Source organism: Oncorhynchus nerka, linkage group LG23 (assembly GCF_034236695.1).
Source record: "Oncorhynchus nerka isolate Pitt River linkage group LG23, Oner_Uvic_2.0, whole genome shotgun sequence".
Taxonomy (NCBI): Eukaryota; Metazoa; Chordata; class Actinopteri; order Salmoniformes; family Salmonidae; genus Oncorhynchus; species Oncorhynchus nerka.
The window spans coordinates 16,436,727-16,450,974 of record NC_088418.1 but is presented as its reverse complement, the minus strand read 5'-3'; the positions used below and the strand labels follow the sequence as shown (position 1 = coordinate 16,450,974).

The 14,248-nt window shown below is 44.2% G+C and overlaps 1 protein-coding gene across 1 annotated transcript in view; it reads right to left on the bottom strand.

The window, feature by feature from the left end:
* LOC115106348 (protocadherin-15-like) overlaps window positions 1-13,005 on the bottom strand; it is a 193,059-nt gene extending 180,054 nt beyond the window's left edge. Inside the window, exons 1-4 of the mRNA XM_065008380.1 lie at window positions 12,851-13,005; window positions 12,080-12,235; window positions 2,353-2,472; window positions 1,970-2,080 (exon numbers count right to left, since the gene is read on the bottom strand). Of these exons, the coding sequence (XP_064864452.1) occupies window positions 1,970-2,080; window positions 2,353-2,472; window positions 12,080-12,235; window positions 12,851-12,991 (528 nt within the window). The 5' untranslated portion in view covers window positions 12,992-13,005. The remainder of the gene's footprint in view (window positions 1-1,969; window positions 2,081-2,352; window positions 2,473-12,079; window positions 12,236-12,850) is intronic.
* Between the last annotated feature and the right edge of the window lie 1,243 nt (window positions 13,006-14,248).

Here is a 14,248-nt window from a genome sequence, read left to right as displayed (position 1 = left end):
CTTTTCAAAAACATTCACGTTGCCTAAAACATTCTGTATTGTATTAATCTGAGGCTGGAAAGCACTTGCATTGAAAACAGCAAAACCTATATGCCACATCAGGTATCTGTTCATTCAAGTGTTCCAATATCAAAAGGCATTGTAAAACATTTTGGTCAAATGAAATGAATGAGGTTTTTGGTGTTTGTTCCATTCTAGATGAAGACCTTGACATCATATAATACATTATTCCTATCTGTACTTACCATTCTTGACTTGGAAATGTAGCACTTGTATTAAATTAACTTTTTTCAACAGATTTTGTTTTCTTATTATATTTCAAAAGGTCATGCAACGATAATGGAACACAACAAAAAGGTATTTTACAAAGTGGTACAACGATTTCCTTCAAGGTTTTTGTAGTGTTATAGCCTACCCTATTTAAAAAACACATTGTACAAAACTGTACTCAGGAAAGTGCTCCAGTGTTTCGTTGGACCATCGGTTTCCCCAGACAGACTAATTGATTTACAGTAATGTACTGTTAAACCATAGTTCATTTGGAATTTACGGTAACATACGGTACTTTAATGGCTGCCATTAAGTTACTGTAAAGTTACCGTAAAAACAAGTTAAGTATTTACAGTGTAGAATAAGCCACCTCAATATTTGCAGCCATAGGTTGCAATATACACCACATGACCAAAAGTATGTGGACACCTGCTCGTCGAACATTTCATTCCAAAATCAAAATCATTAATATGGAGATGGTCCCCCCTTTGCTGCTATAACAGCCTCCACTCTTCTGGGAAGGTTTTCCACCAGATGTTGGAACATTGCTTTGCGCACGGAGGCATTGTCATGCTGAAACAGGAAAGGGCCTTCCACAAACTGTTGTCACAAAGTTGGAAGCACAGAATCGTCTAGAATGTCATTGTATGCTGTAGCGTTAAGATTCCCATTCACTGGAACTAAGGGGCCTAGCCTGAACCATGAAAAACAGCTCCAGACCATAATTCCTCCTCCATCAAATTTTACAGTTGGCACTATGCATTTGGGCAGATAGCGTTCTCCTGGAATTTGCCAAATCCAGATTTGTCCGTCGGACTGCCAGAGGGTGAAGCGTGATTCATCACTCCAGAGAATGTGTTTCCACTGCTCCAGTCCAATGGTGGCAGGTGTTACACCCCTCCAGCCGACACTTGGCATTGCGCATGGTTATTTTAGGTTTGTGTGCGGCTGCTCGGCCATGGAAACCCATTACATGAAGCTCCCGACGAACAGTTCTTGTGCTGACGTTGCTTCCAGAGGCAGGTTGGAACTTGGTAGTGAGTGTTGCAATCGAGGACAGACAATTTTTACGTGCTTCAGCACTCAGCGATCCCGTTCTGTGAGCTTGTGTTGCCTACCACTTCGCGGCTGAGCCGTTGTTGCTCCTAGACATTTCCACTTCACAATAGTAGTACTTACAGTTGATCGGGGCAGCTCTAGCAGGGCAGAAATTTGACGAACTGACTTGTTGGAAGGGTGGCATCCTACGACGGTGCCACGTTGAAAGTCATTGAGCTCTTCCATAAGGCCATTCTACTGCCAATGTTTGTCTACAGAGATTGCATGGCTGTGTGCTCTATTTTATACACCTGTCAGTAACGGATGTGGCTGAAATAGCTGAATCCACTAATTTAATGCAGTGTCCACATACTTTTGTAGGTATAGTGTATCTTTAGGAGCTGATCCATTGTGAGTTTTGTGAAATAATGATTATGTTTAGGTAAGATTTGAAAATGGAAAGCTGATCTGAGAGCAGTGCTGTCTTACCTTCGACCCTTTCATCCCAATGACACACGTAGCGAACATTCTCTCTGTTTTGGGAAACGCATGTTACCTCTTCGTCCGTCATTGTAACGACGCGTCGTTAAAACCCTCTTAAGCCTAACTTCCATCTCTATCGGGAAACCATAGATACCGACCGACCGACCGACAGACTTACATTGGCCTGGATGAGAACCAGGTAGCGGGTGATTTCCTCGTAGTTGAGCCTCTCCCTCAGGACCACCGAGCCGGAGAGGGTGAGAGGGATGTCAAACGTCCTGTTGGCCGCCTGCGACACAAAGAGATACAGTGCCCTGGGTTAAGAGTGGACTCTACTTAGGAAAGCTTTTCCCATGAGAAATTCATTGTCTGCCAGAGCAGGTGCAGAGATCTGGGGGTAGAGATTGTCTCAACAGGACGTGTGTGTCCTTCTGACTCCTACTTAGTGACATGAGTAAAACCGTACTGCTCTAATGTCTTTATCAATCTTTTGGGGCTGTGAAGTGTCATCAGTCGTGGCTTTAAAGAGAATGTGTCAGTAAGTGTTGAGATGTGACGTACCGGGTCAGTTGGGTTGTACTGGATGATGTATTCAATCTGTCCGTTAGGGCCGTCATCAATGTCCAGGGCTCCATTATTCCCAGTGAAGCCGGAGAAGATGGTGGTGCCAACTGGGGTCAACTGTAAGACAACATTATTGCAACCTAATGACAGTGCTAACAATTCAAACTATAAAAATAATTACCCACACACTTGAATCATATGCAAGTGTCAGTTTTTCATGTGCTAAGCCTTCGGTCAACAACAACCTTCTTCAGAACACTAATGATCCTACACTAATGATCCAACACCAATGATTCTGAATGTGACATACGGTCACAGCTAAACCAACAAGCTGCAGGGCTCCAGAATGAGACCATTTAGTCACATTTTGCGACCCTTTGACTTGGCAGTGCTAATTGGATATGGAATTGGTCGCATCCTTGTGAGTTGCAAATCCTATCTCTTTCAAATCTCAGAAGTCTTTATTTTTTGGGTGGCTAACATCATGATTAAGGGGCCTCCCGAGTGGCACAACGTTCTAAGGCAGTGCTTGACCTGAGTTCGATCCCAGGCTGTGTCAGAACCGGCCATAACCGGGAGTCCCATAGGGTGGCGCACAACAGGCCTAGTGTCATCCGGGTTATGGGAGGGTTTGGCCAGGGGGGGCTTTACTGGGCTCATTGCGCTTTAGCAACTCCTTGTAGCTGATCGGGTGCCTGCAAGCTGACTACGGTTGACAATTGAACAGTGTTTCCTCCGACACATTGGTGCGGCTGGCTTCCAGGTTAAACTGGCGGGTGTTGAGAAGAGAGGTTGGGCGGGTCATGTTTCGGAGGATGCATGACTCAACCTTCGCCTCTCCTGATCTGTTGGGGAGTTGCAGCGATGAGACAAGTTCTCAATTGGACAAGGTCTCAATCACGAAATTGGGGAGAAAAAGAGGGTAAACTACAAAAAAAACAGTTAACCTGAAGTAAAGTTCTTTGATTTCTGAAAGTGCCTTCTACTGACAGTGTCTTTGAGATGTGGAGCGAGGCGCAAGAGTGCTATCAGCTGTCATACCTGAGCCCCACAGTGGACCGCTATCAGCTGTCATACCTGAGCCCCACAGTGGACCGCTATCAGCTGTCATACCTGAGCCCCACAGTGGACCTCTATCAGTCATACCTAAGCCCCATAGTGGACCGCTATCAGCTGTCATACCTGAGCCCCACAGTGGATCGCTATCAGCTGTCATACCTGAGCCCCACAGTGGACCTCTATCAGTCATACCTGAGCCCCACAGTGGACCGCTATCAGCTGTCATACCTGAGCCCCACAGTGGACCTCTATCAGTCATACCTGAGCCCCACAGTGGACCGCTATCAGCTGTCATACCTGAGCCCCACAGTGGACCTCTATCAGTCATACCTGAGCCCCACAGTGGACCGCTATCAGCTGTCATACCTGAGCCCCACAGTGGACCGCTATCAGCTGTCATACCTGAGCCCCACAGTGGACCTCTATCAGCTGTCATACCTGAGCCCCACAGTGGACCTCTATCAGTCATACCTGAGCCCCGCAGTGGACCTCTATCAGCTGTCATACCTGAGCCCCACAGTGGACCTCTATCAGCTGTGAGAAGAGGAGATAATAATCTGTTGGCAGCACAGAGGAAACGTGTTCATTTTAGCTCCTCTGCTACTCTTATATCTGACAAGACTTTTCAGGAACACAAAAATATGTCAGAGACAAGAGGAAGACAGGAGACAGTTCAGCGAAACATTACTGATCTCAGCTATGGTTTGACTGGTACTGAATTGAAAAAAAAAGAAAGTTTCAGAATAGGAGAAATCTAATAGAAAACCCACAGCAGGGGTATCAGAGGTCATTTCTAAAGAGATGCTGTAATGAAAGTAGAGGCAGGATTTCATGTTTCCCATGTGCAAATTGAAAATATCCCAAGTCGTCGACGACAGAATAGGAAAGGCCATACACCCCATCCATTCGGCAGTGTTGTTAGCCAAAAAACAACAATGTAAAGCATGCATTATTTAGGAGCTAACGACGTGTGAGTCTATATTAAAAGGGTGAATCGTGGTGTCTGTCCTCATTGGGATGCAAGGCTCTCCCCCCCGCCACAGACACATCTCTGGGAGCACATCAACCCTCCACGTCCCTCCGTCTGCACTTCAGCGCCTCGATGATAAACGTTGCGTAGCAGACTGTATGCATGAAGGATATCGTAATGAATTCTTTAATGTAGGACAAAGAAGTGTACAGTGCCTTTAATAACCAAGAAATGACACGGGAGATATGGAATAATAACAGGGGGTTGAGCAGAATGTTACATGTCATAGTAGTACAGTTATTGAGATATACAAGGAGAGGCCAACAATACTCCCCATATGAGATATACAAGGAGAGGCCAACAATACTCCCCATATGAGATAAACAAGGAGAGGCCAACAATACTCCCCATATGAGATATACAAGGAGAGGCCAACAATACTCCCCATATGAGATATACAAGGAGAGGCCAACAATACTCCCCATATGAGATAAACAAGGAGAGGCCAACAATACTCCCCATATGAGATATACAAGGAGAGGCCAACAATACTCCCCATATGAGATAAACAAGGAGAGGCCAACAATACTCCCCATATGAGATATACAAGGAGAGGCCAACAATAATCCCCATATGAGATAAACAAGGAGAGGCCAACAATACTCCCCATATGAGATATACAAGGAGAGGCCAACAATACTCCCCATATGAGATATACAAGGAGAGGCCAACAATACTCCCCATATGAGATATACAAGGAGAGGCCAACAATACTCCCCATATGAGATAAACAAGGAGAGGCCAACAATACTCCCCATATGAGATATACAAGGAGAGGCCAACAATACTCCCCATATGAGATAAACAAGGAGAGGCCAACAATACTCCCCATATGAGATATACAAGGAGAGGCCAACAATACTCCCCATATGAGATATACAAGGAGAAGCCAACAATACTCCCCATATGAGATAAACAAGGAGAGGCCAACAATACTCCCCATATGAGATATACAAGGAGAGGCCAACAATACTCCCCATATGAGATAAACAAGGAGAGGCCAACAATACTCCCCATATGAGATATACAAGGAGAGGCCAACAATACTCCCCATATGAGATAAACAAGGAGAGGCCAACAATACTCCCCATATGAGATATACAAGGAGAGGCCAACAATACTCCCCATATGAGATATACCAGGAGAGGCCAACAATACTCCCCATATGAGATATACAAGGAGAGGCCAACAATACACCCCATATGAGATAAACAAGGAGAGGCCAACAATACTCCCCATATGAGATATACAAGGAGAGGCCAACAATACTCCCCATATGAGATATACCAGGAGAGGCCAACAATACTCCCCATATGAGATATACAAGGAGAGGCCAACAATACTCCCCATATGAGATAAACAAGGAGAGGCCAACAATACTCCCCATATGAGATATACAAGGAGAGGCCAACAATACTCCCCATATGAGATATACAAGGAGAGGCCAACAATACTCCCCATATGAGATAAACAAGGAGAGGCCAACAATACTCCCCATATGAGATAAACAAGGAGAGGCCAACAATACTCCCCATATGAGATATACAAGGAGAGGCCAACAATACTCCCCATATGAGATATACAAGGAGAGGCCAACAATACTCCCATATGAGATAAACAAGGAGAGGCCAACAATACTCCCCATATGAGATAAACAAGGAGAGGCCAACAATACTCCCCATATGAGATAAACAAGGAGAGGCCAACAATACTCCCCATATGAGATATACAAGGAGAGGCCAACAATACTCCCCATATGAGATAAACAAGGAGAGGCCAACAATACTCCCCATATGAGATAAACAAGGAGAGGCCAACAATACTCCCCATATGAGATAAACAAGGAGAGGCCAACAATACTCCCCATATGAGATAAACAAGGTCTTGTAAGGAGGTTAAGGCAGATCTAAAGCTGCCTGCGCACCTGAAGACTAATACGTGCCTGATTAACACGTGTGAGGGATTCAGCTCTTTAAGATGTAGTTGATGGCACCCAAGTGGCACTGTGGTCTAAGACACTGCATCTCAGTGCAAGAGGCGTTACTGCAGTACCTGGTTCGAATCCAGGCTACATCACATCCGGCCGTGATTGGGAGTCCCATAGGGCGGCGCACAATTTGCCCGGCGTCGTCTGAGTTTGGCCGGGGTAGGCAGTCATTGTAAATAAGAATTTGTTCTTAACTGACTTGCCCAGTTAAATATTTTTTTTAAAAATGGCATTTATAAACAGTGTTGAGGTCAGACAAGAGCATCCAGCTGCAACACATTCAAATAATCATGTCTTCAACAGAGATGTTATTTTTCTCTCCGCCTCGACAGCCCTGTAGAACTCCATTATGTGGGCTTAGGTACTACTAGACGCTCCATGTTGACTGATGGACAAGGGACTGCATTCTGTATCTCTGTGTCAGCTTAACATTTCAAACACTGCAGAGCACAATACGGAAAGCAACCATGCCCAACCGTTTGAGAACAGCAGCTTCAGCTACTCTGCAAGGCTGCTTGCTAATGAGCTAAATCGACTAGGATGACACTCAGGGGAACCTCTTTCAATTAGGGAAAAGCTGCAAAATCCCCATGTCACTATTTTGGACCACAGTGGCACACCAGCCACTCTATGGCCTTCTATGCCCAGAAGGCCATAGAGTGGCCTACAGATGTAGGATCTTAATTTGATCACCCTATTGCAGGAGAACTTTCCGGCAATGCAGGACATTTTAAACTTGTAATGTATTTGACGTTTTTAAATGTTTCTGAAGTTTGTCATTTCCACTTTGAAATCATGAATGATTTTTCCTTACAAAAAAAATGGATCGACCCCAACAAACATGCCCATTAATTACAATCCACATAATAATTCACATTTCCTGTTACCACAGGATTATTTTCCTGCTGTAGCAAACTGGGTCAAATTAAGATCCTACACAGTTAAACCACATAGAGACCCATGAAGGTCCCACTGGTGGGTCCCACTGTTAACCCTTTACACTCGTGGGAATTGGCCTACAGTGTGTGGAAAGGGCTAAAATGCATAACCATGGTAGCAATTGAAAGGGAACAGTTTGGAGACAATATGAACATGATTAGACCAGAGGTGAAGTACACAACAGTTCATCTGACACAAGACTGTTGATTTTATGTGCATTTTACATTTACTGTACGTTTCGCCGTATTTGTTGATAATAAAATCTGAAAATATTCTGATAAAGACCATTCCTGGAAAATGTGGGGTGTGACAAGGGTTTGAGTGAGAGGACTAACTGGTGTCTCCAAAGTGTGCACAGTTCCTAAGTCATTCCTAAGTCACTTTTATGACTCAAAGCAGAGTCTTCATCTATGAGGTGTTTTTCTGAGCTCTCCTAGCTGTGCTGTTGAGGAACTACCCGCAAGCACACTTGTAGATGTTTCATTTGGAACACAACCCTGCAATCACAAAATTCCCAAAACAGTCCATTATATATCACAATCTGGGTCAGGTGGGCATGATTTGAAAGCTTGTTCTATTGCTAAACGATCAAATATGACCTTACAGTGCTAGGCTGCCAGAAGGAAATTCAGAGAAACAAATAGACATTTTTGTTTGCAAAGAAAGAAATCATGAGTATGTTCAGGTGCGTGTGCCCCGGCTAATTGTCTTCACAATTAACAAACAAACAAGGGCTCGTTCTGTCCAAATAACTTTGTGATGCCATGTCGTCTTGTAACTGCACATCAAACATATTGATCATAAGCGTTGACACTGTATTTGACATGAGTTTTATGATATGGAAATGTGAAGTGCACAGTTGGACTCGTGGGTGTTTGACTTGATTGTATGACATCAAAGAGGTCTGTATGATAATCCTCAACGGCTCACCTTTCAAAATACATCGAGTCCTCTTTCATTTACAGCATTTCCCTCACTTAGACAACAAAACATTTGCAAAAGTTGCTCAATTAGCGGGAGGGATGGGGCAACTTCTTGTCGCTGGCGGTGCTCATGTTCAGATCGTCTAACAGACTAAACCCATACAGAGCTGTGAAGTGGAGAGCCTGATGTTAAACGGCATTTATAAACTGGGTGGTTCGAGCACTGAATGCTGATTGGCTGACAGCCGTGGTATATCAGACCGTATTCCACTGGTATGACAAAACATTTATTTTTACTGCTCTAATTACATTGGTAACCAGTCTATGATAGCAATAAGGTACCTCACAGGTTTGTGGTATATGGCCAATATACCACGGCAAAGAACTGTATCCAGTCACTCCACATTACATTGTGTGTGAGAACAGCCCTTAGCCGTGGTATATTGGCCATATACCACACCCCCTCGTGCCTTATTGCTTAAGTATAGCATGTTACCGTACAGCCACTACGTTTCAATTTAGGTGTTTATCAGTGTCTAAATCTGCCATTTACATACGGGTACGAGTGTAAAGGGTTAAACCAGATAGAGACCCGTGGAGGTCCCACTGTTAAACCAGATAGAGACCCGTGGAGGTCCCACTGTTAAACCAGATAGAGACCCGTGGAGGTCCCACTGTTAAACCAGATAGAGACCGGTGGAGGTCCCACTGTTAAACCAGATAGAGACCGGTGGAGGTCCCACTGTTAAACCAGATAGAGAGGTCCCATTGTTAAACCAGATAGAGATCCGTGGAGGTCCCACTGTTAAACCAGATAGAGATCCGTGGAGGTCCCACTGTTAAACCAGATAGAGACCCGTGGAGGTCCCACTGTTAAACCAGATAGAGACCCGTGGAGGTCCCACTGTTAAACCAGATAGAGACCCATGGAGGTCCCACTGTTAAACCAGATAGAGACCCGTGGAGGTCCCACTGTTAAACCAGATAGAGATCCGTGGAGGTCCCACTGTTAAACCAGATAGAGATCCGTGGAGGTCCCACTGTTAAACCAGATAGAGATCCGTGGAGGTCCCACTGTTAAACCAGATAGAGATCCGTGGAGGTCCCACTGTTAAACCAGATAGAGACCCGTGGAGGTCCCACTGTTAAACCAGATAGAGACCCGTGGAGGTCCCACTGTTAAACCAGATAGAGACCCGTGGAGGTCCCACTGTTAAACCAGATAGAGACCCGTGGAGGTCCCACTGTTAAACCAGATAGAGATCCGTGGAGGTCCCACTGTTAAACCAGATAGAGATCCGTGGAGGTCCCACTGTTAAACCAGATAGAGATCCGTGGAGGTCCCACTGTTAAACCAGATAGAGACCCGTGGAGGTCAATGTAGTAGGGAGTTGCAATTTCCAACAAGCCAATATTCTACATAGTTTAGTGCAGAAAACGTGGCAATTAACTACAATGACCATAATCCAATGCGCGTCCGGTCTGGGTGGAGCACTGAGCTTTAAAATGAACAGTGTGGAGCAGACCAGAGACGGAGAGAAGAGAGAACACAGTGATCGAGAGGGATAGAAAGCCGTTGCTGCTCGAGGCTGAAAATACATTATCTAAGTGATTAATAGTTGGTATTCAGCAGTCATACAAGTATGCCTTATTTACTTTGATGAACTGCTAAAATAGTGATTTTGTCAGACAGCATAGGCAACAGCTCTATAGAGACTTGGAATTAAATAATAAAGTAATCAAATAAAACACATAACTTTATTTTAAGTAAAGCAATGAGAGTAAATTATGGTTAATAAGTGATAAGCCGAAATGGGCAGATACAAGAATCATGGGACTTTTATTCAGTGTTGTTACAGCATTCAACCCAGATAATGCATAGTGCATTTAATGTGCCTCAAAAAATGTGAAACCTAAATCGAAAAAGCGTGATTATTTTTGAATAATCGAACCGAAACCGCACCGACCTCAAAAAGCACTAATCAAAATTCAGGAAGTCTCCAGAATGGGATATGGGCCACCACTGTTAAACCACACAGAGAATCAGGAAGTCTCCAGAATGGGATATGGGCCACCACTGTTAAACCACACAGAGAATCAGGAAGTCTCCAGAATGGGATATGGGCCACCACTGTTAAACCACACAGAGAATCAGGAAGTCTCCAGAATGGGATATGGGCCACCACTGTTAAACCACACAGAGAATCAGGAAGTCTCCAGAATGGGATATGGGCCACCACTGTTAAACCACACAGAGAATCAGGAAGTCTCCAGAATGGGATATGGGCCACCACTGTTAAACCACACAGAGAATCAGGACAGGAAGTCTCCAGAATGGGATATGGGCCACCACTGTTAAACCACACAGAGAATCAGGACAGGAAGTCTCCAGAATGGGATATGGGCCACCACTGTTAAACCACACAGAGAATCAGGATGTCTCCAGAATGGGATATGGGCCACCACTGTTAAACTACACAGAGAATCAGGAAGTCTCCAGAATGGGATATGGGCCACCACTGTTAAACCACACAGAGAATCAGGACAGGAAGTCTCCAGAATGGGATATGGGCCAACACTGTTAAACCACACAGAGAATCAGGATGTCTCCAGAATGGGATATGGGCCACCACTGTTAAACTACACAGAGAATCAGGAAGTCTCCAGAATGGGATATGGGCCACAACTGTTAAACCACACAGAGAATCAGGAAGTCTCCAGAATGGGATATGGGCCACCACTGTTAAACCACACAGAGAATCAGGACAGGAAGTCTCCAGAATGGGATATGGGCCAACACTGTTAAACCACACAGAGAATCAGGATGTCTCCAGAATTGGGATATGGGCCACCACTGTTAAACTACACAGAGAATCAGGAAGTCTCCAGAATGGGATATGGGCCACAACTGTTAAACCACACAGAGAATCAGGAAGTCTCCAGAATGGGATATGGGCCACCACTGTTAAACCACACAGAGAATCAGGAAGTCTCCAGAATGGGATATGGGCCACCACTGTTAAACCACACAGAGAATCAGGACAGGAAGTCTCCAGAATGGGATATGGGCCACCACTGTTAAACCACACAGAGAATCAGGAAGTCTCCAGAATGGGATATGGGCCACAACTGTTAAACCACACAGAGAATCAGGAAGTCTCCAGAATGGGATATGGGCCACCACTGTTAAACCACACAGAGAATCAGGACAGGAAGTCTCCAGAATGGGATATGGGCCACCACTGTTAAACCACACAGAGAATCAGGAAGTCTCCAGAATGGGATATGGGCCACCACTGTTAAACCACACAGAGAATCAGGAAGTCTCCAGAATGGGATATGGGCCACCACTGTTAAACCACACAGAGAATCAGGACAGGAAGTCTCCAGAATGGGATATGGGCCAACACTGTTAAACCACACAGAGAATCAGGAAGTCTCCAGAATGGGCCATGGACCACGCATGATACGTATGTCATTATATTACCCAGTCATGTATTACCGTTACAGTCATTTTAATGACCAAAGACTCAGCCCCTTTTTTTAACAGTCAAAAAGCTCCATCTGAATACATTTAATTAGATTTGAAGTTATTACCCGTCCCTACCAGTCCACGGTCACTGAGCAACGGCTAATATTTCACATTTTTACAGCATTTTTTTCAAATCGTATGGCCCTATTCAGGTTGAACGGACTGAAATATTTAATGCTAAGTAATGAGATACTGCTCACACATCGTCTTGGATTGTAATAAAAGATTTAACTAGGCTGTCCTGGGGGCCTCACCTCATTTATGGCGACATAGTAGCGAGGCTGCTGGAATCGGGGTGCGTTGTCATTGCGATCCCTCACCACAATGCGCACCTCGTGTAAAATGACGGTCCCGACCAGCTCATTGGTGCACTGGACCTGGACAACGATGGAATGGATGTAGGACGGGGGCTAAAAGGAAGGAAGAAGTTTTAGTCTCGGAAATCCCAGACCTAGGGGAACAACGCCAATGTGGGAGGCAAACGTCTGCCTAGAGAGACTAAATAGGTATCGTTTCAGTACAAACCGAGGACAGGAGGAGACAGAGTCATTTGAGAGTTATTTTTCCTAATTCTATGGCCATGTGTCTCCTTTCAAACTGGTTCACACTGAAGTACAGGACTGATATGGATGTGTACAACATCTAGCGGAAGGTATGCCTCAGAGTCTACCTTTTAATCTCTGTGATTATCACAAACTGCTCTAACACCGGTACATAAGCATATACCATTTAGCAGAAGCTTTTATCCACTGTACTGTGTACAAAGTGGACATGTGCAGTACACTATGAATGTATACATGTCCAATAGAAGAATGAACAACAAACAAAACACTGAATAGAAAGAAGCTACATTATCCTGTGGAGCTTCACTTTCCCTTCAACTACATCCTGAGGTAATGTACATGTATAGCTAACCTGCAGTGAACAGTTTTTTCTTTAGAGGAACCCAAACCCACAAACCCTTTTGAGTTCTATTCTCCACAGACAAACATATGGATAGTCATAGTGAGCGTCAGAGGACTTACGTCTCGGTCGAGGGCCCTGCCGGTGCTGTTGAGGTACAGCCTTTGTCTGACCGGGTCCAGTATGACCCAGTGGTTGTAGTTGTCTCGGAGGGAGAGAGAGATGGTTCTGCCTGGGTCTTCCACTCGGCCTTGGATTTGCATATTCTCAACCAAAAGTGTTCCTTTACGAGAAAAGAAAAGAAGGTCCTTAGAAATGCAGTGAGGAGTTGATTGACAGAGATGTGATAAAACTACAAGCAGGTTCTCTGGGCAGTAAACGTTCCCTTGTGGTGTTAAACTCACTCTTCTCGAGTGCTCTTTTATGAGATATTGTTACTTTCTTTCAGAAAAGCACAAGTAGAGAGAGAAATAAGCCCAGGACAACAAAAGCTTCTGACTCATATTACTTGTTTTCTGAGAATGAAAAGTTCTGATGGAGAAAAAAAAACTTCAACGACTGCTAGACTGAAATATTTTCAAATCAGAGGAGACCAATTAGTTGAGTCCAGCAGCATTTGAATGATGCATAACCTCTGAAAATTGTCAGCTATTGACGTTCATGAAAACCAGGGAGCCGGCCAAGCTAAAATTACATTTGACATCTTGACCATCTTCTCTGAAGCATGCCTGCTTTCCACACACTCTGATGCTGCAGTCCAGACAGGGACTAATAGCCTGCCAGATATCAGGCTTGATGGTGCCTGAGCCTGAAGGTACTAACGTCCACGTACGTTCATTCCAATTATGGCAAGCACTGGCCAGTTCAGCCCCCGTTAATTACACAGTGCTACCCTCTGGACACACATTTCTGACATCAATTGTTGTGCAGTTAGAGTGGCTGTCAAGCTTCAAACCCACACCTAGCCTAGGTCCAGTACACACAACAAATAATGGTTCTAAATATTACCAGATGAGGGTTCTTTGGCTTGTAACCACAGTGGAACCCTTTTTGGTGCTATATAGAACCCTTTCCTAAGGTTCTATAAAGAACCATTAAATAAGGTTATATACAGTGCATACGACAAAGAACCATTCAATAAAGGTATGTACAGTGCATTCGGAAAGTATTCAGACCCCTTGACTTTTCCCACATTTTGTTAGGTTACAGCCTTCTTCTAAAATGTATTAAATACATGTTTTCCCTCATCATTCTACACATAATAGCCCATAATGACAAAGCAAAAACAGTTTTTTATACACTTTTGCGAATGTTTAAAAAAACAACACAAAAAACACCTTATTTACATAATTATTCAGACCCTTTGCCCTGAGGCTCGAAATTGAGCTCAGGTGCATCCTGTTTCCATTGATTATCCTTGAGATGTTTCTACATCTTGATTGGAGTCCACCTGTGATAAATTCAATTGATTGGACATGATTTGGAAAGGCACACACCTGTCTATATAAGGTCCCATAGTT